This window comes from Lactuca virosa, chromosome 3, assembly GCF_052849685.1.
Source record: "Lactuca virosa cultivar CGN04683 chromosome 3, Lactuca_virosa_CGN04683_v6, whole genome shotgun sequence".
NCBI classification, from domain to species: Eukaryota; Viridiplantae; Streptophyta; class Magnoliopsida; order Asterales; family Asteraceae; genus Lactuca; species Lactuca virosa.
This window is the reverse complement of record NC_136428.1, coordinates 30138856-30160989: the sequence shown is the minus strand read 5'-3', so window position 1 is coordinate 30160989 and position 22134 is coordinate 30138856. Positions and strand designations below refer to the sequence as shown.

General features: G+C 35.5%; 3 protein-coding genes across 3 annotated transcripts; all 3 read right to left on the bottom strand.

Annotated features, from left to right (window-relative positions):
- Positions 1–767: 767 nt before the first annotated feature.
- On the bottom strand, positions 768–2975 carry LOC145165416 (embryogenesis-associated protein EMB8-like). Its single transcript, XM_079084151.1, has 7 exons — positions 2289–2975; positions 2068–2196; positions 1837–1968; positions 1609–1751; positions 1438–1535; positions 1191–1339; positions 768–1071 (listed from the first exon to the last, which is right to left on the bottom strand). The coding sequence occupies exons 1-7, from the start codon at positions 2721–2723 to the stop codon at positions 868–870; spliced, it is 1290 nt and encodes a 429-aa protein (XP_078940277.1). The 5' UTR covers positions 2724–2975; the 3' UTR covers positions 768–867.
- A 4599-nt stretch (positions 2976–7574) lies between these two features.
- LOC145165414 (embryogenesis-associated protein EMB8-like) lies at positions 7575–9666 on the bottom strand. Its single transcript, XM_079084149.1, has 8 exons — positions 9166–9666; positions 8960–9088; positions 8713–8844; positions 8481–8623; positions 8295–8392; positions 8124–8218; positions 7976–8029; positions 7575–7868 (listed from the first exon to the last, which is right to left on the bottom strand). Exons 1-8 carry the CDS (start codon positions 9598–9600, stop codon positions 7680–7682), a joined length of 1275 nt encoding a protein of 424 aa, XP_078940275.1. The 5' UTR covers positions 9601–9666; the 3' UTR covers positions 7575–7679.
- A 97-nt stretch (positions 9667–9763) lies between these two features.
- LOC145165415 (DUF538 family protein (Protein of unknown function, DUF538)) lies at positions 9764–10370 on the bottom strand. The gene has a single exon (XM_079084150.1). It carries the CDS (start codon positions 10314–10316, stop codon positions 9873–9875), a length of 444 nt encoding a protein of 147 aa, XP_078940276.1. The 5' UTR covers positions 10317–10370; the 3' UTR covers positions 9764–9872.
- Positions 10371–22134: the final 11764 nt, after the last annotated feature.

Below are 22134 nucleotides of genomic sequence, written 5' to 3'. Positions count from 1 at the left end.
TATGAATAATGGTCTCGTTCATTCTTTTACGTTCGTTCGTTTTATTTTATTTACGTTCATATATGTTCAATTATTTTTATATTACATTACTATATTATATGTTCGTTTATGTTCATATATGTTTAATTGTGTTTGTTTATCTTCGTTCATAAGTTTATGTTTGTTTAGCATGTTTACGAACATAAACAAACGAACATGAACAATGTACTTTATTATACGAACGAACATGAACAAGAAAACTTATTCGTTTGTTTGGCTAACTTAAACGAAAGAACAGAACCAAACCTCGTTTGTGTTCGTTCGGTTCGTTTACTGTCCTAAATATAGATGCACTTTATATACCTACGTTTGAACTTTATGTATCAACTTAAAACACCAAATCATAAGAATCCATGTGTCAACTTAAAACACGGAATCATAGGAATCCGGTTACTTTAGGTGATATGTCAAGTGTCCATGATGAAATTAGAAATTTAAAATCTTTGGGTAAATTTCTACCAAATCAAACGGGTGTTGTTGGATTGGTTCCCCTCAGACATAGGTTGAGGGAGGGGTTCAAGTTTCGTTTGAGACAAAAGAATATAGATCTATGAGTAGAGTATGTGTGCCATGTGTGAGCAATCTTTTGGTCATATACTATAGTTCTTTCTTGTCACATATTCTTCTAAGTATAGCAGGGGGTGCATACTTTCGCTAAAAAACCACATTGGCAAACCTAATGAGAGCATACTATTTCCTCAACATATGATGTCATAAAGCATATTCCAGGATGAAAAAGATGATTTTATTATATGAGATTGTGCCATGAATGACAAAAATCCTAGTCAAGAATGTATGTATGTATTTGCTTGACAAAAATTGCTTCTTTCACTTTACAGTTGCTTCTACTGTGTGGGAATTTTCGTTTGATTTGGATAAATGAACAGATGTTGATTTTGTTCTTTCTAAATATTGAAGAAAATCCATGACAATAGGATCAGTCCATGGAGCTCCAAAGGGAGCTTCATCACCTCCAATCCACCCTAAGTGCCCACCTTGAGGTGTAACTATCAGCATACATTTTGAATTCTCCTGAACCAATTACATCAAGTAACAACATGTAAAAATTAAAATTACTTCTTTTCTTTTTATAACTTATGAATCTATTATTATTATTATTATGTTGGAAAGAGAGAGTGAGAGACACATACTTTGATAGCTTGACGTGGGATTCCTCTAGCAGGGGCAATGGGGTCATTTTCAGCCTGGATGCAAAGTAAAGGCTTGGCAACATCCTTTATAGACCCTGAGCTGCCTGATTTTGAGTAGTAGTCATGGACCGACTTAAAACCGAAAGAGACTGCAAATGCAAATAGTAATTGCGTTTTTCCATTATCAATTAATCATCATCAAGGTGTTCAAAACTTCAAATTAATTATAGAAATTTGTGTTACATACCACGTGTCAAAGATTCATCAAATTCCCTAATCGACCTACAACTTGCAGCTGCTGGGATATTATAATCGCCCTCCAATTCTTCAAATAGAAGAGCATGCCTATATACAGAACACAAGTAATGAACTGAATTGTTTTTAATTTTTCTTAAAAGAAAAACAGTTAGTAAGTTACCTTTTGAAGATTTTCTGAAGAGAAGAAGAAAGAGATTTGTCATAAACTTTGTTAAATCCCTTTTGGAAGTCCTCGTCTGCAATGACCAAATCAAAAGGATTACACAAGGACACACCACCAGAAAGGGGACAGCTACCAGATTCCTGTAAATGTAATCAAAAGGATTATAAGTTTAATTTAAGATAAGCAAGAATTAAGAAAATACTAGGAATCAATTAACTAATTTACCTGACCCATGTAATTAACAAGAATGTTGGCGCCAAGAGACCAACCAGCAGCATATAAATTTGCTTCTGGGAATCGAGAGGAGACATGAGCTACTACTTCATTCATATCTCCCAAAAATGACGCCGAATAGAACTGTCAACAGTTTTACAATGCAGAAAAGTAATCATGTCGTGTTCTTCAATCTTGAAGATATGCAAGCGAAATATGATGTTGGGTTGTGATTTTTGATACCTGAGGAGTGGTAACAGGGCTATGACCACAACCACGGCTGTTGAAAACTACCACGCGCCACCCCTTCTTTCTTGCTCTCACCAGCATATGTCTTACGTATCCATCTCCACTCCCTCCGGTCAACCCCGGCTGAAAATTATCAAAAAGAAGATGATATAATAATGGTAATGTTCGTTTGAAAAAGATGGGGGGATCTAGAGAGGGAATATATTTGATTTTACCAATAAAATGAGGGTAGGAGAATTTGGGGATAAGTTGCGATCGTCGCCGGCGACCCAATCAAGGGCGACGGCACCGTTGTCTTTGGTCCTGAGACATTCACGTCGATACCTGACATCTGGTTTTGATCGGAAAAAATGGGCAAATACAGTTTCGAGGTGGGTGTTGGAACAAACGAGGGGATAGGGATCGTATGGGCGGTCGAGAGTGGTGAAAGCCGGAAGGAATGAATCCAGAGCTCCGCCGCTGACCTCGAGAGAAGGGTGAGGTCGAGGGTAGAGAGGATTGGCAGACATGGTTGCACTGATGGTGGTGGTATTGCGAGTTATGGTTGAGGGAAAAGGGTAGCTGCTGGCTTTTAAAGAGTGGATGGCCGGAATAGACGGTGTGAAGACAAAATATTTGGAAGCGAGGGCGGCGATGGAGAATATGGCCATGGATATAAAGTAAAGTATAAAGTATAATACGTAGGATCCACTGAACGGCTATGGATACTCAGGCGACGCCGTAACCGGCGACCCAATCCATTCCGATAGATAGATCGACCGCCCTCCCCTTCCTTCTCTACTGATTTTGTCTTGTACAAACGGACATCAAAACTTCTAACCAACGACGACAACCTTATCACTGTCACATGGTCTCCAATGAAGGATTAACAAATATGAGATCACAGCACATAATAATTTTATTTTGGGAACTCACAAAAACAATTTAACAAAAATTCGGTTTTATATCACGCTTTTTTTCCTTTTTAAATTATACTTTTTTATGTTATAATTGTGACAATTTAACAGTCAACCATGTAAGTTCATATATTATTGTGTTAGTTTTGATGATGTAATATGCTAACATGACTTGAAAACGAGTTATTATTTTGGTTATATCTAAAATTAAAAACAAAATCTAAAACGTACTTACTTTTGTAAGGTAATGTCGTTAATGATTAATCAAGTATTCAGAACTTATAATTTAGTTATCGACAACTATTTATACATGTTATCATCTCTATATAAGTTGAATTATGAAAATGTTTATATTATCAGTCAAATATTTATTCTAACGTGGCATCCAACTAATATATAAATATTATTTAATCTAAAAATTTATTAATTTTGTAATGTTGTTAAACAAAATGAAGTTAATTTAAAACATAATTAATTTATCAGCATGAGTATCATCCATAGAAACTTCATAAAACTCACTATATTTTGGATAACAATCACAAAAATCACTATATTTTGAAAACTTCGCAAAAATCATTGTATTTTGGATCGATAACTATCACAAAAATCACTACAATTTATATATATTTTTTCAATTGTGACACCCATAATATAAAGTCACCAATAGTGTCACATTATCAAGTCATGTCAGCATGTTACATCAGTTGGCAAGTTGGTTGGCCGGTTAAGTGGTTAGAATTGTAAAAAAAAATGTCAAAATTTGAATTTTTATGAAAATTTAATGACGTTTATGTAGTTTGCCCATTTTGTACTTTCTAGAAAAGTTAAAAGTTATAAGCGAGACCTAAAGAATATCATGTAAGATATCTAGTGGGGTGGGGGTTGGGGGGGGGGGGGGGATGACTCGACACGTTTACTAAGTATAAGAGGTTATGTTTCGTGTATATATTTGGTCATTTTAGCTTTAGATGATTTATCATTAATCTTATGTTAAGCAAACATCATTTTTGTCACTAATTGGAAGTCCAACTCGTTAATGGTAAAATACTATAATGCCTATATATTTGATCACTCTTCATTTTGGATACACAATTTTCCTCTTTTTGGTAGACGATTTGTTAAGAAATAAAGTGAATAACTAGCAAAACCAAAAGCACACAAGACACAATATTTATATGGTTCGGTCAAGATGACCTACGTTCACGGGCAGGAGGGGAGTATTTATTATTTCTGAGTTCTCAAAGAGAGATTACAAGTACAATTTTACATAGATTCGCCTATCACTCTAGAATTTCAAGACGCTTCAAATGACTTAGCATGCATCCTTATTTATACTTGAGGGATCAGACTTAAAACCTTAATGAGCCAAGCCCATTGGCCCATAGGCCTATGAAAGGTGTCAACCAATCACAATCTGCCATGCAGCATCTTCTGGAACATTCATACATGTAATACAACCCATGAGCATCAGCAACACACATGATGAAGCATCATGAGCCATAGTGGCACATCATGATGCACAAGTGGCGCATCATGAACACTACTGGAGCTTCATCCATCATGATGACGCTTCAAGGTGTATTCCTTGAGCATCTTCAATTTCATGGCACCCTTGGACAATATTGAGCATCATAGAGGACTTCATAGCATATGGCTCATCAAGGGATACCTTGGCATATCAAGGAACCAAGTGGTGCATCCTTTCATCAAGATGGTGTATCAGGTATGTGGACGACACATCTTGATCAAGGGATGACGCATCATCTCCTAGATTGGCGCATCCTCCTCATGAATGGCACATTCACTCCTAGATGGTGCATCAGGCTTCGGTAGTGGCGCATCCACCTTTAAAGCGACATATCATGTCACTTTGTGACATATCCTGTCACTTGGTGGCAATATCAAGTCACTTGGTGGCATATCAAGTCACTTCGTGACTTCTCCTGTCACTTTGGCATATTTTGTCATTTGTCAGGAGTTCCATTCCTTTGTAAGAAGATCCATTCATTTCTCAGATGATTCATTCATTTGTTACATGCTTTATGAATCTCAAGTGCTCCATTGAGTTCCAAGTGCTCCATTGAACTCAAATGTTTCATGTGAATGCTCCAAATGCTCAAGTTACATTTAACACGATTTGTTGTTAAAAGTGACGTATTTTGTTCAAAAACACTATTAAAATGATATGTGATCATGTCCACTCAAAAAACACTATTAAAATGATCGGTTTTGTTAAAAAAAACACTAGGAAAACGACACATTTTGTAATAAAAAACATTTTTCACCTTTAGTCATTTGAGTATTAGCTAGATAATATCAATTGATTATTGTGATTAGGAGTGACGAAATGTCCATATCAAGTACTTACTACATTATTCATGAAAAAATTGATTTGTTAGACTTCAAATATGTCTTACCAGCTACATATGAGCATCTAACTATTCAAATTTTAATAATTATATCTAGCTCATCACAAAAACTACAAAAAATAATAAAAATAAAATAAAGTTCTAGAACGAGTTTAAAGCTAAAACACATATAAATTTATAAAATTTATTTACAAGTTTTACCACATTGAAATATGATACTTTTCCAAGGATTTGAAGAACAAAATATTGTAAAATAGAATGAAGAATAAATTATATTACGGAAATATAGTTGGTATACTTGGTTGATGGATAATTAGAGTAATAGTAGTGTATGTTTTTTTTCCAAATTTAATCATTTTAGATTGAATTTCTTAGATATGAGGATAGTTTGATAAATTGAATTTATTGTATGATTTTGGTTAGATTGAATTTCAATATAGTTGGTATACTTGGTTGATGGATAATTAGAGTAATAGTAGTGTATGTTTTTTTTCCAAATTTAATCATTTTAGATTGAATTTCTTAGATATGAGGATAGTTTGATAAATTGAATTTATTGTATGATTTTGGTTAGTAAGAATTGACATATGTTTTTTTTAATGGCAAGAATGATCCTTGATTTGAAAGATAACATAGTTTTGATTTTTTCTTTTTTATAATTTTTCTAATTTGTTTTTTTTGTTGTTATTTATTGTTTTTATTTATTACATACAATTAATCATGAAAATATTAATAATATACTGCTTAGAAAAAAGTAATTCCCCCCTTTTCATATCATATATTTTTCTTATATGTTGATACATCATATATTGATTCTTTTATGGGTAAATGGTGTACGTTTCGAATCAAATATATCATTTTAAATCTTTAATAGTGTTTTTTAGGCAAAATATGTTATTTTAATTGTAAATTGTATGTAAAAAAATATCGAATGTTTACACAAAGTATAGTTTTTATCCTATCAAGTCATTAACATCGCATCTAAATTGACTTGTATTTAAATGTAAATAATTTGTCCATTGTTAGGCAGCCCAGATTGTGAACTTAACCCAAACTGTCTAGGCAATCTACATTGACTCTATCGTTAAGACAAAATTTAGTCAACTCAGGCTTACTCCACATGGCAGCTTAAGTGTACTAGTCTTAAACATCATCAAATTAAATGGTTCAATCCTAACAATCTCCATATAGATGATGTCAAAAGTAACTATAAAATCTACAAAATAAAGATTAGTATATTAATGTCACTTATAAATAAAGATCTTTTTTATATTTCAAATTTTCTTATTACAATAAGAGCAAAAGAAAAATACATTAAAAACTGGTTTTAACCAACCTGTTCAAGGTCTTGATACTCGTCAGCTTTATATGTACATAACAATATTTTAATAAAAATACAAAACATACGCTTTGACCATTTAGATACGGGATCACAACAACTAAGGCTATGTTTGGCGAACAAGCTGAAAAGCTAGCTGTTAGCTGAAAAGCTAGCTGATAGCTGAAAAGCTAGCTGTTAAATAAAAAGCTAGCTGATAGCTGAAAAGCTAGCTGATTAAAAATAACGTTTGGTAAAACTAGCTGAAAAGCTAGCTGAAATATATAAAATTACATAAAATGACATGTAGGAGTATGTGTTTCTATAATTAATTAAGGGGTGTATTTGGAAAATTTTAAAAAAGCTCCTAAAAAGCTAGTCTAAGTAGCTTTTCAAAAAGCTAGCTTATAAGCTACTTTTTGGCTTACCAAACACGACAACATAAAAAAGCTCAAAAAATAAGCTATCTTATCAACTAGCTGTGGCGCGCCAAACAAAGCTTAAAAGCCACCATACATCTTGTCTATAACATGTCAAATACAACAAAACAATAAACCAAAACACTTTCTTTTTATTTTCATTTTTGTAAAACAATGGAAAAATTCCTTAAATGAAAGATAAATATACCACAATAATACGAGATAACCAAACCAGACAGGATTAAAAATCGAACTCACAAATAAGCAAGTGATTTGTAACAAAGTAAATGATTAATGATACATAACCAGCTAAATGGATCTGTTTTCTAGAAGCTATTTTCAAAAAACAAAAACCCAATGTAGCTATTAGTCTATGACATAATCCAAGAAGGTGTGACAAAATGGTATCATCGGCCTCTTGATGCATAAAACATACAATATTTATCGATATCTTATGATATTGCATCTTCTTGACTTCTTGTATCCAAAAAATATACCCTCAATCAAAAGTAGTTATATATTATATACACACCAATGTATTACATTGTAACATAAAAAGAACATCTAAATCAACTAAGTACAAATAGTGGCCAATGAATCTAGTCTATGCCTCTAGTGGCTGTAGCAGGCTATTAGTAGCTTCTTGTATGCCTGATTTTTCATTTTCAAGATGTTGCAGGAAATCCATGACCATGGGATCAGTCCATGGGCATCCTAAAGGAGCATTTTCACCTGCAACCCACCCTAAATGACCTCCTTTAGGTGTAACTATCAGCAAACAATTAGGGTTCATCTGAAAAAACAGATACAACAACACCAGTTAACATATGATGAACAACAAGTTTGCAACATCAATTTTTTTTTTTTTTTTTTTTTTTTTTTTTTTTTGTTTAATCGTACCTTTATATCTTCACGAGGTATTGCTCTATCAGGTGCTATTGGATCATTTCTTGCCTGTAAATCACACAAATCTTTAATATAGATCAAAGATCACATTTTTTTTTCTATAAAAATGAAAAAGAAAATATCAGGATAAAAGAAAGATTGCCTGTATGCAAAGCAAAGGTGTTTGAACATTCTTAATGTGATCTGCACTGCATGACTTCTGCAAATACTCATCCACTGACTTGAACCCAAACGAAACTGCATGGTGTTCAAGGGAATTAAAACGAAAAACTCATAAAGGGTAAAATGGGTAATTCAACATTTATATGTATACTTCGAGTCAGTCCTTCATCATACTCCCGGATAGTTTCTGCATTTGCAGCCAATGGGATATTGTAATCGCCACCAATGTCTTCAAACAGAGGAAGATGCCTACAAAGAAAGACATAAAATCTCTAAACACATGAACACTAATTTATAAACATTCAAGAACAATAACGAAAGGATGAAATATGAATACTTCTTTAAAATGCCACCCAAAGCCTTTCCAAGAGATCTATTATAAATTTTGCTAAACCCTTGGCATATATCCTCATCCGACATAACCAAATTGAAAGGATTACACATGGAAACTGCACCAGAAAATCTCCTTGCACCAGACTCCTGCAATGGAAGAACACATAATTTTGTATTAAAGTTGCTTCTTCAATCTTCATATTCAAAGAAACAGAAATGGTAGAATGAATTTCTACCTTCCCCAAGTATTGAACAAGAATGTTTGCTCCCATGGACCAACCAGTGCCGTATAAATTGGCTTTAGGGTACCTGGTAGTAATGTGTCCTACCACTTCATCGAGATCTCCTAAAAATGAAGCCGAATACATCTGCATAAGGATAAATGGGAATATACAGTCTTTGTATAAATGGAAATTACTTGAAGATAACCGTTTTTTAATAGATCAAGTTCTTAAAACTGTTAAAACATAAACATAAACATGCCTGAGGTGTGGTAACAGGGCTATCAGCACAGCCACGGCTGTTGAATACCACCACGCGCCACCCTCTGTTTCTTGCTCTCACCAGCATATGCCGTACATATGCATCTTGGCTTCCTCCCGACAAACCAGGCTGCAAAATTAGTACTCAATGAATGGTGGGTTTGCATTTTGAAAGTTGAATTTGAAGAGGGGGAAATGTGGACTGACGAGTAAGAGTAGGATAGGGGAGGTTTCCGGCAAGTTGCGCGCATCGCCGGAGACCCAATCGAGGGTGACTGTTCCGTCGTCTTGGGTCCTGAGGCACTCGCGCTTCAACTTCACATCGGGGATTTTTCGGAAGAAAGCGGCGAATATGGTCTCGAGGTGGCGGTTTGACCCGAAGACCGGAAAGGAATTGTACGGACGGTCCAAATGAGTCTTGATAATTGGACAGAAGGAGTCACAAGCTCCACCCAGAACTTCCAGCGACGGGTGATGGTCTTTGAATTGATCCACCGTCGTTCCTGTAACAGCGACGGGGGTCGCCATGGTTGCAGGTAGTCTAACGCGCGATTGCCGGAGCTTTAGAGATTTGACGAATAGCGACTGGGTGGTGAGATTTGGAGCTACTATCGCCATTATTGGAGGATTCCCAGAAATCATGTGTCCATCATAGCTCACGAAGTCACCAGACTTATCATTATAATATACGGTATATGATAAACGTGGCACAAAGTACAAACTTCAGTTATATTTGAACAACCACATAAACCATTTTCGTGTTTAGATAAATAGATAATAGAGAAAATGACTAGATTTGCTAGTATTAAAAAGAATAAAACTCAAAAAGTTCCACGACTTTAGATTCATAACATAAATGTTTTTAATAACGAACATAAATATAATTTATATTCTTTCACAACCAATAAGATATATCATATCCCTTCCTCGATGTACTTTTTTTTCTCCTCTTCGGTCATAAACGCTGTAATGGGAAAGGATTTTCCAATCCCAACCGGAATCTTGAAATATATTTTCTGACTATTAGCATCTTCCATGCTCATCTCAACAATAGGCACCCACATTAACATTTGTTTACTTTTGATCCCAGTAATTTTCTTCATCTTAGATTTTTCAACGTAAGCAGTCACCTCTGTATCATAACTGACACGGGTATTAGTCTGCTCAAAGAAGTGTTCGTATGGAGCCTTTAGCTTCATCCAAACAAACCCGGTCTCTCGAACCCGACCACATTCTTGGAGGTCTTTAAGTGGAAGAACGCCTCTAGGGAAACCAAGCTCCTTGAGGAGCTCGATTGAGTGATTGTAGCACTCTTCGGACCCATATACGATCTCGGCTCCGGCTCTATGTGCTTCCATTTCCTCAAAGAAATTGGTATGAAGTTTTTTTTTTTCTTTGTGATGTTGTGAGCTTAGAGTTTTGGAGTGAAAAATGAAGGTTTAATATGCATATATAGTTTTGTTAGGTGAAAGGAGTAGATGAGCTACAAATGGAATCATTTTGAAACTTGGAAGGGTTGGTTCACCTAATTGGATGGTTATGGCCTATTGCATCGATTTGGTTGGTCGTCTAACTGAAAAAAGAAATAATTAAAGTGGGGTGGCGTGGCTAGCTTGATTGCATCCAGTTATATATGATGTTGTAAACATTTTTATGTAGTTGACATCTATTTCTTTTAGGTAACAAAATATGTTTGTTTGTAAAGTTGGAAGAACGAGCAATGTATGTTGAAGGAATGAGCAATTTCAAAGGACAAAAGCAATTATTATATTTTCTTTTTGTCTGAAGTTACTGTCTAATATAAAATGTTTGGTTGATAAACGTTGTTGTGGAAATTCCTAAGGAAGAAAAAAGTTTAAACTTATTAATTATTTAAATAAAAAATATTTGACATAATATAATATTATAAATTCAATGACATTTAGTTACTAAAAAAATAGTAGTAACGCAAAATATATTTTTTTCTAAAACGGCTTACATATATATGTGAGAAGAAAAATAAATAATAACAACTGAGATTTAGAAAGTTTGGTTAATTTGTTAACAAACTATTCGTTTTGTGCTCATATGGTCTCTAATCACTTTTTTTTTCGCATTGTAAGTCACTAAAATTTTAAATTTGGTGTCGAATAAATTATCAAGTTGTCCTCTTTTTTTTCTCCGTCGTACATCAAAGAAGAGAAAACCGATGGGTGTGTATTTTAAACATCATTAGGCCGTTGGAATTCATATAACTTTTTTTGGGCTTCTACAATCAGCTTTATGGGCTGGCTCATTTAAAGAAAAAAAAAAGTTTACTTTCCTGGACAGATTTGTTAGTTGTTAATGTTATTCATGGATTATCATCAAAGGTAAATTCCAATATTATTATATACTAGGAAAATATTTCCGTTGCGCAGATTAATACCATGTAGTTATTCATATTACCTATGAAATAATAATTCATACATTACGTTGATATATAAAATTATAAGTTTTTTTAGCAATATGATAAGATAAACATATATGATAATCAAATTTAGCTATACAATTATTCATTTAACGATGCTTTAACTATTGTTATGATTAACTAATTTAAAAATTATTTATTTGATTGAGCATTATTTTTAACTATTGTTATGGTAAACTAACTAAAAAACTTATTTTAAAACATTTATAATAAATGTATCATGAACGCTTTTGACAAATATTAAGTAAATAAAAAAATCATTTTCATAACTTAGATCATTTATAATGATAGTTTTTTTATGAATTATTATTATTCATTTAAACACTCAATAACATTGATAACTTTATTTAATATACTATATGCACAAAATAAAATTCAATATAATATGGAAACAATATATAAAAAACATTTTTAAGTCGATGAAAATAACATGTCATCTAATTTTAAAATTGAAAGTCAAAAAATAGTATTTTGTAAAACATATCAAATATGTAATAAAATCAATAAAATTAATCATATTTATGTGCATTGAATTATATTGCACAAGCATCGAAATATAGATTTTTCCTTAAACCATTTTGTAATTAAAATTTTGGAAATTTAAGATGTTGAAATATTTCAAAGTATAACTCTTAAAAATATAATAATGAAAAGAATTAATTCATTAAAATAATAGTCATAACAACGACAAATTTTTTTTTTAAAAAAAAACATTGACATTCGTAGAAACTCCATACATTTTGGTGGTTGTCGAGGCCAACAAAATTAATAACCCTAAATCTTACACTAAAATAGTGTATAGTGGTAAAGGGGTCGAATCCGCGGAGATTGGTTTAATTTTATAACTCTATGAAAATCTCTTTATAAAAATACATGTAAAATGACAGGGGTTTTGGTCTTTTGAAATACTTGAAATAAAACTAGAATTAAACTAAGATTTAAATAGACAATTCAACAAAAATAAGAGTTTGATGTGAAATCAATAAGAGAAAGATGGTTGACTTAAGGTTTCCTCACTTGAATATTTGATGAACATATCATTAGAATCCAACGGTGCAATACTTGTTTTAAATCTTTAATTTGACTATAGTAATTCAAGAAGCTTGAGATTACCTAGACTTTTCTTAGTTGTTAAAATAGTTAGAAAAGCTCACAACAATTTCCTTAGTCAAAGTCACAATTTTCATTAAGCATGTAATTAGTGAAAGTCAATTAGCATTAAGAACCAAAAAGTCACCAAGTCCAAGAGGAGTCAAATGTTTTCACTTATATGTTGGAGAAAATGTTTTGATGATTGTGTGAAGCAAAACTAACACAAGAACCACTTGTTGCTTGCTAATTTGAGGATCATTTACTTAATCAAGAAATTAGCCAACTAATCACTACAAATACATTTAAACTCATGAATAAAAACATACAACTAGTAATAAGATGTTAAAACACAAAATATTCTCATAAAGATTCAAGAACAAGTTCATGGAGTCTTCAACATTCAAATGATTTCACCAAAGTCAACCAAGTTTAGTTTAGCCTAGCATGGCTAAACTCAAGAAAACAAAGTAAGTGTAGATTGTACCAAACATTTAGCAAGAATCAAGAGTAAAAAGATGATGTTCTTGAGGTGTTCTAGGTCTTCAAAATGCTCCAAAATCTCCATAGAATCCTCTCAATTTCGGATGTGCAAGAGTGTGCAAAAGGTGCACACCAACATTCCTCAAATATCCTTCCAAATGAAATTCTGAAATTACCCCTGCAGTGTCGTGCGCGGCCGCGCAGCCCTGCGTGGGTGGGTCGGATTGTGACTTCTTTGAGTTTTTGGGCCTCCACATCTTAGTCCATTGGCCCAGTTCGAGTCTGATTAGCTTCTAGCCCATTTTTCTTCAAGTTCTCTTCATTTTAAGCCCAATTTGGCTTCTCCAAATGATCCATAGCTCACGTAATCGCCCGATCAATAATCTACGCACGCTCGAATATTCTCCCGTATCTTGCAAATTTAAAGTTTATTTCTTCCAAACCTTTAAATAATCAACAAGCCCAGTCCATGCATCAACTCCATTAGCTATCAAGCCCAAAATTCTTGTTGTCCTCTAAGTCCAATCGCTTACCAAAGATCCCGCTCCGCTAGTCTCCTTAAAATCTGCAATTATGCTCACGAAACTAGAAAGTGCCCGAAATAGTCATAAAATAACAAAAAAGGAAAATATGTGTAACATCCCGAGATTTTGCAGGTATTTCTGAATCCTCACTTCTATTATTATTTTGTCATTCGTAGTCCCTGTGGTTAGAAGAGTCGACCCATGAGGAGCCTAAGGGCTAAAGTTGCAACTTTGAGAACAATACTAGTACGTTAAGCGTACATAAGGTACGCTAAGCGTACTAGGTGCGCCCTAGTACGCTGGGCGTACACTTGTGTACGCTAGGCATACTCGCGTCAGATGGAAACCCTAATATTTAGGGTTTGAGTGCTATATAAACATACTTATGAGCTCAAAACCCTCCATCATCTCAGCCTCTATAGTTTTGAGCCGTTTTCCCCAAACCCTAACCCCTTTCTTGAGTTTATGAGCTGAGAGTGGGTATTTTGAGTAGTTGGAGAAGAAGGTGTTGCGTTAAGAAGTTGGAGAAAGAAGAAAAGCTTGTAGATCTGAGGTTTATTTGTGCTCTAGAAGCTCCAGGAGGTAAAAAGCTCCAAACTTTATGCTTGTATGATGTAGATCTTGCCATGCTAGCTTTATGGAACCATTTCTTGTCCCAAAAGTCCCAAGTTGGTGCATGTTATGATTTGAACGAAATAAATTGTCCTTTCAGACCCTAGAGAGGGTCCTAAGTGATAAAAATGATGTCATAATGGTTGAAAGTGTCCCATGCATGTAGTAGGAAGGTCTTAATGGGTTAAGACCGTGTATTAGGAACTTTCTGGACGTCCAAAGTCCTAAAGTTCAAGACTTTATGGTTCTAAGGCACATTTGGTCGATGGATCTAGAGTTTGGACTTAAGTGCTTAAGGCATTAAGCACTTATTAGGGTTTTGGCAAAATCTCGCGTACGCCCCGCTTAATTTCTGTACGCCTAGTGTACTGAGTCAACCACCTCGATGGTGGTCAACGCAAAATGGAAGTACGCCCAGCGTACCAAAGGAGTACGCCCCGCGTACGCCCTCTGTTGGGCTTTTAACGATTTAGGCTTCGGGATTGGGCTCCTTTTTGGGCCAGTTGGACATGGGCCTTGTTGGGCTTTCTGAATAAATGTGTTTTGGGTCATTAGTTGTATAGATCTTAAAATGAGGCCCGATTTGGGAGTTGGGGCCCAATTAGGAAAATTGGGCCAATAATGGGCCTTAAGTATATGGACTTCACAGTGGATTTGATAATTAGGCCTTGGCCCAAATTAGAGAAAAGGCAATATGGACTATGTGGACCTTTAGTCAAGAGTGATATCCCATGTGTTGACTTAGTAATTGTTATTTTGGATAGTTCGGGATTTTCGATGAGACAGCGATCGGAGACTTTTGATCCAGTTCAGCACTACTTGCAATGTGAGTTATCCTCACTATACTAGGGGGTCTAAGGCACCAAGGCCGACCCATTGGATTGATATCCTAGTAGTTATCGATATGTTGAGTATGAGTTAGATATGCATGTTAGTTTGATATGCTAGTCTGGTAGATCTGTAGGACTACCTGTGATACTGTATGATTATCTGTATGAACATTATCTGTTACACGTCGACATATTATGTGGGTAGGGTTAAGGTTGCACTGCTCCGTGCGGTGACCAACAAACCCTGGAGTATGCCAGCTATGGGCTGCGGACCAGGGAGAGCATGCCAGACTCATACTGAGGACTCCTAAGCATTCAAGATGCAAGTTGAGGGCCAAGGGAGCATACCAGACTCGCATTGAGGGCTAATCATTTCGTTACAGTCCAAGGACTGAGGGAGCAAGCCAGATATGAGTTGTGGGCCTGTGAGGCAAGCCAGACTCTTAATGTGGGTTCAGGGGTAATCCAGTCTGAAGAGCTGTGGACCCATTACATGTTGTTATTATGTGTACTATTTGTTATGTATCGGTATTTTGGGGGAACTCACTAAGCTGCGGGCTTACAGTTTCAGTTTTGGTTTCAGGTACTTTGGATGATCGCGGGAAGGCGAAGGCGTGATCGTACAGCTCCTCACATTTTATGATTTTGATTTTTGGGGATACTCTGATGTTTAAACTATTTTGAAAACAAATTGTAATAACTTAATGGTTTTAAATGTTTAAAAAGTTCAAATTTGGCATGATTTTTATGGATGTTAGAAGTTGGTATCAGAGCCTTAGTTTGAGTGAATTGGAGGAAACACTCACGTGTATCCAATCTCAAACTAAGGACAATATTTTTAAAATGATCTTCAAATGGTTTTCAAAATACTAAAGGAGGATGCAAGTGTACGATCAGCCGGAGCCAGTAAGTAGACCCCAAAATACCTTACGGATTATTTGATTTTGTGATATGTTAGAACAGCATGCTAGTACTAGGCTAGGGATCTTCAGGAATTGCATGATAGAATTGCCTGATTATATGATGCCTGATAGCCTAGGGATTTCCTTATATGAAATTGACATCATTACTGTAGTTGCTTAGTGTATGCATCACGACTGTACATAATTAAGATCTTATAGTCTGAGAATGTTTTGTTTGGCCTTATTTCCTGTTCTTGTCTGTCACACCCCCGAACCAGACGGCGGAAACGTCCGGGGGCTCGTGTGACTAACAATTGAATTATCATCACAATAGATATACATGAAACATAACACATTCATCACCAACATTACATATAACAACAAGCATTGTTCACATCAAGTACATTGTTATAAATTACATAAGTTCAAAGTATTAATAGTACGAGGAGCGATGTTACATAAAATAAAACCATGCATACTTGAAAATCTTCCTGGTTAACGATTACCTGAGAATACAAGTTATTTTGAAAACGGTCAACATATATAATGTTGGTGAGTTCATAAGTATGTTTGAATAAAAGTCTTTGTATCCTTTGTAAAAACCCAGAAAATCCGATATTTTCTGTAAAGTGTCTGAAAATGATGTGAAAATCAAGTATAAATGCATGTGTGAATTTATTAGTTGTAACATATATGAATGTAGTTTTGATATATTTGTATTGTAAGTAAGTGATAAATTGAATAGTAGTATTTCCCTAGAAAATCCGATATTTTCTGATTTGTTATAATGTCGAGGTTCTTGTATCGTTAAATAAGTTGTTTTGTATTGACACAATCGAAGGGTTAATCTACGAAATGTTAAATTTGTATTGGAATCTCTTTATGAGCCGTTATAACCGTACATGATAATGACTAGGTTGCATGTCTTGGCATTTTTCCAAATGCCGGTATTTGCTCAAGGTTTTGTCGCCCTAGACTGGCTTAGTCTAGTTGTAGCGAACAGCTAAGGCGTGGGGGGTCACCCCGTATAGATCTATACACAAACTCTCTCTCTCTCCCTCCAGGAGACTCTGATTATAACTACAAGCTACGATTGTACACTCAAAGGTGCCAACCGACACGTCTCACAAGATTCTCAACCTTTCGTACTATGTTTAATGTTTACGTGTATGCTGTATGTTATCAAATCCAAAGGTACATATATAAGTATACGAAGTTCAACAGTTGTGTAAAGGTATAATTTCAATCTACTAAACATGTAAATTTCAGTCCAAGCCCAATTAGCATGTAAATGGGTCACAAAGGCCCAATAACATGCAAGTGGGTAATTTGGGCCCAATAGGCATGTAAATGGACCACAAAGGCCCAACAAACATGTGACCCCTAACTCAGGCCCAAATTAACATGTAAATTGGTCGAAAGGCCCAATAAACATGTCATGGAAAATATTGGGCTCAATATACACTTGAATGGGCCCTTAAGGCCCATTCGCCACGTAACGTGAATATTAGGCCCAATAAAATTGTTATCGATGTACTTCGTTCATTTGTTATTATTTCGTTGATTGTTTTAGTTCGAGGTTTACCGAATTGAATATAAAAAGTCCTCTTTTGTAAAAACGACGTTGTTGACCAATAAGCCTCAAATTTTCAATTAAGGCCCAAAGTTTTGTACAAATAACACTTTAGTCCATAATTTATAAAAATTTGTAATTTCGTCCCAAATGTTTAGAAATTCACGGATTTAATCCAAAAATTTATATTTTTACATTTATGGTCCAGTTTTGCAGAAAGTTACATTTTCAGCCCTTTGTTTTGAAAAATTGACACTTTCGGCCCAATTTTGATAAAAATTACATTTTTGGTCCAATTTAGAAATAAATGTTATTTTTACCCCTAAATTTGGTTTATTTACATTTATGATTCAAACTTTGGTCAAATAACATTTTTAATCCCAAAACCTCCATTTTTTTCCCAAGTTTGGGCCCAAAACCGTGAGGCCCAAATATTTGGCCCATTAAGCTAAAATTTGTATTTTTGTCCCTTTGGAAAGCATGTTTATCATAAAAATCCATTTTTATACAAGTAGGACCTTTTTTATCCTTATAAAAACATAAATGTCGCTTTTTACCCTTATCTTTTGTTTTCTTCACAATTTTGACCCTTAACAAAGTTTTTGCCTTAGATTTTTATATCTTAAACATATAACACTTTTAACTTGATAATATGATGTATAAGGTGTCTTAGTTCATGGATCTTAACTCAATGTTATTTAAGATGTCGAGATTTACTAAGATTTATAACATTTTTACAAAATAAACTAATAAATCACACAAGACATGCATATAACACATAGATCTACACATTTTACTTATATTCTCCCCCAAAAATCATGTAAAAACCGAAAACAAGGGCGTATGAACTCACCTTTGCTTGATGTTTCGGTTTTTGAAGAAGAAGTGGAAGAGATTTTTGGTCCTAACACACATTTGTTGTAGATCTCGAGCTTATAGAGGTTTTCTAAGAGTATGTGACATCCCCTAATTTCTCGGCCAGAAAAGACCGATTTAATTTATGCTTTTTAAAATAAAATCAGAGAAATCTTTTTAAAAGATGATGCGAAATTGGTCCCCAAAACAAAACATGATAAAAGTTTATCAAAACCTTTCTTTAAGAAATGTATAGTTTCATTTCATATCAAAACCTCGGGATGTCATGTTCCGATACAGATCAAAAGCATAAACAAGACATTATAAGCCTTACAACAGTTATTTACAACTACTGGCCTATAATCAAAAATCTCTCATCGTCCTCTGACTATGCTCGGGGTCCACTACCTATAACATAAAAAGATGAGTGGGTCAGGCTTGGGAGCCTGGTGAGCATATAGGGTTTTCAACCCACAATAATAATAAACTTATTAAGTTCACCAATCAACAATAACCCTGATTACCCATTCCCGTTGTCCTCACTTTACGTCCCTAAACACCTATCACAAGGGACCTAGCCTAAGGAATATCATCGGGATGGACACCACTGCTAAGGGGACTCCTCAGCCATACATGTCCTAAAGGCAACCATGAGGGGGATTGGAGTACGCCAATGAACATATAGTTCATCAACACCTACAAGTTGCGAACTTGCTAGTGTGCCACTGGACTGTCTAGAAAGTCCGTGATCGTCATCTATACTCCGCTAGACGACAACAACAACAACAACAATAACAACATCGAGACCTCTCATCATTTTAACACCAATCGACTATTTCGTCTACCCATGTTCTACCCAACATATTTGTAGATAAAATACATATATAGTTTAAAACTTGCATAAAACATCTGTTCAACAGTCACCTCAAATAAACAATTAATATATTTACACATAGCATGTATTTTAAGGTAAATACTTCATATCTATGTGTAAAGTGAAAGTGACTACACACTCACATGTTTTGATGAAAATCGGGCAGCAATTCGTTTCCTAAAACGATTGTTTCTAATAAAACCGGGAATTTTATTGAGAAACCGGGCTCTACAAAGGTCGGGCTTCGAAACCGAAAAGATAAATTTTCCGGGCTTCTCGGGCACTTCGTGGCGTATTCCGGGGGTTATAATTGATACCGGGGCTTTGTGGGATGTTAGAATGAAAGAAATATGGGTTTAGGGGCTAAAAGTGACAAGTTTTCAAAATATCCCCGGGAGGTCTCGCACCCTCCTATTTATAGGGGTCGAGGCTGCTGATCCAAGGGCTGAGAAGCCTCCACGCGTCAGCAGATCCGAAGGCTCGCAGGTGGCTCACACGTGGGCTGCGCATGCGAGGGGCTCGCTGTCATCTTCTAAGTGGACCGAAGCCTGGGTCCGAGGGTCGGGTCCGAAGCAGGAGGAAAGGGTGACAGCTGGTGCGAAGGTCGGACACGCGGCAGGCTTTGCGAGGTTCGGACTAGGCTACACACACGTCGCTCCTCGGATGCGCCACAACTTCGGATGACTCAGAAATTCTCGGACACGTGGCATGATTTAAGCGAGGTGAGGTGGCCGAAGTCCACGTATGCGAGATTCCTCGGTTTTGGCAATTTTTCTCGATTTTCGCGCCAAAACTTCTAAAATCCATAACTTTCGCGTACGAGCTCCGTTTTTTACGTTCTTTATATGCACACATAGGTAAAATTACGCTCTACAACTTTCGTTTAGACTTTGTCGGCTAATTTTGACTTTAATTTTTATATTATTATTTTTAATAGACCGGGACAGGAAATCCGTTAAAAATTCATAACTTCTTCATCCGACGTCCGTTTTCATCTGTCTTTTTACCGTTATGCTACTATTGACGAGACCTTCGATTCTCATTTAGGTCGTGTCGGCTAAAAATCATTCGATCTAAAATTCGAGTTTTTAGCTGTCTACTGCTAAGCTGAAACTTCGAAAAATCATAACTTCCTCATACGAAGTCAGATTTGGGCGTTCTTTTTATACCAACTCTCGGTTTAACGAACACTACGAGTTTCGTTTAGATCACTAAGGCTAAAAAGTAGTTTATCAAAAACTCACTTTTTACGACATTCAACACCGTGCCGATTTTGTCGTGAAACTTCGACAGGTCATAACTTCTTCGTTATAACTCGGATTTTGTTATTCTTTATATATCCGTAATCCTTGTCACGACCACTACAACTTTCTTAATAGATATCGGCATTATCTAATATTTATTTTCGACGCTCATTTTTATTCTTAATTAATTAACTCCTAGTAATTAAGCATAAAACACATAAAACACATAATATTCACATAATTCCTTTTCATTTCTTCAAAATGAGTTACAAAGGTTAACCTAGACAATCACATCAATATTAATGCCTAGCCTAGAAACACGGGCATTACAGAGTATGATCACCAAAATGTTTAGGAGAAGTGATTTATCATGAGAAAGGAGTTATATAGCATGGATATGTAAAAACTTACCAAGAAATGATGATATTCTTGTGAGAATCCTCTTGAACACAAGTAAAAATTTGAGATTTTGGAGGAAGAAGAAGAAGGATGCTTGAGAGTGATTGAGGAAGTGTTTGAAAGAGTGTCTGTGTGTGTGTTTTTTTTGGCTCTCGGCCGAAAGTAGAAGAAGAGAGGGGAGAGAGTTGGTGAAGTGACTTGCATGGGAGTATGAGAGTCCTTGCATTGATATATGTTGAACAATATGGAGGTGGCACCTCCTAAGTCAACTCTTATTACATTTCCTTTTTTTTGTTTAATTGATGTTGGGTCGAGATCTTTGGGCCAAGGAGTGGGAATGGAATAGTTTGAGCCCATTAATATTTAGTTAGGATTTTTGGAACCTAAACATGAAATTTTCGGCCCATTGGGCTCATTAGATAGCTCACGGCCCATTTTGAAAGAAAAAGGGAGTTTATGGCCCATTAGGGAAATTAATTCATTAATGGCCCAATCAGGCCCATTAAGGGTAAACTAATTTATTTTGGACCCAAAATGGCCCAAAATACTAAGTTTTATGGAAGTGGGTCCAATTAGACCCCAAATAGGGTTTCCAAGCCCAAAATGGTTGAATTGGATGCTTATTGGCCCATTAGCCCCAATAAGGAAATCCTAGTCCAATATGGACTTAAACCATGGTTCTTAGGGCTTCAGACTCTTTGATGAACATAATTGATGAATCTAAATGAGCATTGAGTGAGATTCACTTAGAGTATATGATTTACAATAGTTGAATGGTTACACAGGAATACAATTTCCTAGCTAAAATGCTAGTTGTGACATTGTCTGATGAAGGGCTTAGGGTAGGATCAGGTATTCGAAAGTCTATAGGGTCCAACGTTATGTATGTCTAGCATACACGAGTGCTGCAGGGTTGGTGGAAGTTTCATGGGTGGGTTGTGCGAGGTCGGTAGGCCAGTATGAGATATTTAGTATTCCTCTAGCAGTGAGGATTGAGAGCTCACTATGTTTATGTATATTGTTAGGGCGTTGTGATGATACTTAAGACAACTATGGGTAGGTGTGGAAGGTAGTATGGGCCCATACTACTGAAAGCACAAAACCTATACGCGTATCAAGGAAGTCACAACCCCTGGGGTTTAGTTGGGAGTCGGTTCCCTATTATTCATACAAATTATCTGATACTTTCCTGGTATATTTTCAGTATGGTGGTTACGAGACGCTTTGTGACTGGATCCTGATTAAGATCAGGATCAGGAGATGGCGGTCAGTAGGGACCGACAGTGCCCGAGGTTGTTGGTCAGATGAGGGTGGATGAGCTGGATGCCAAGATTCGAGAGAT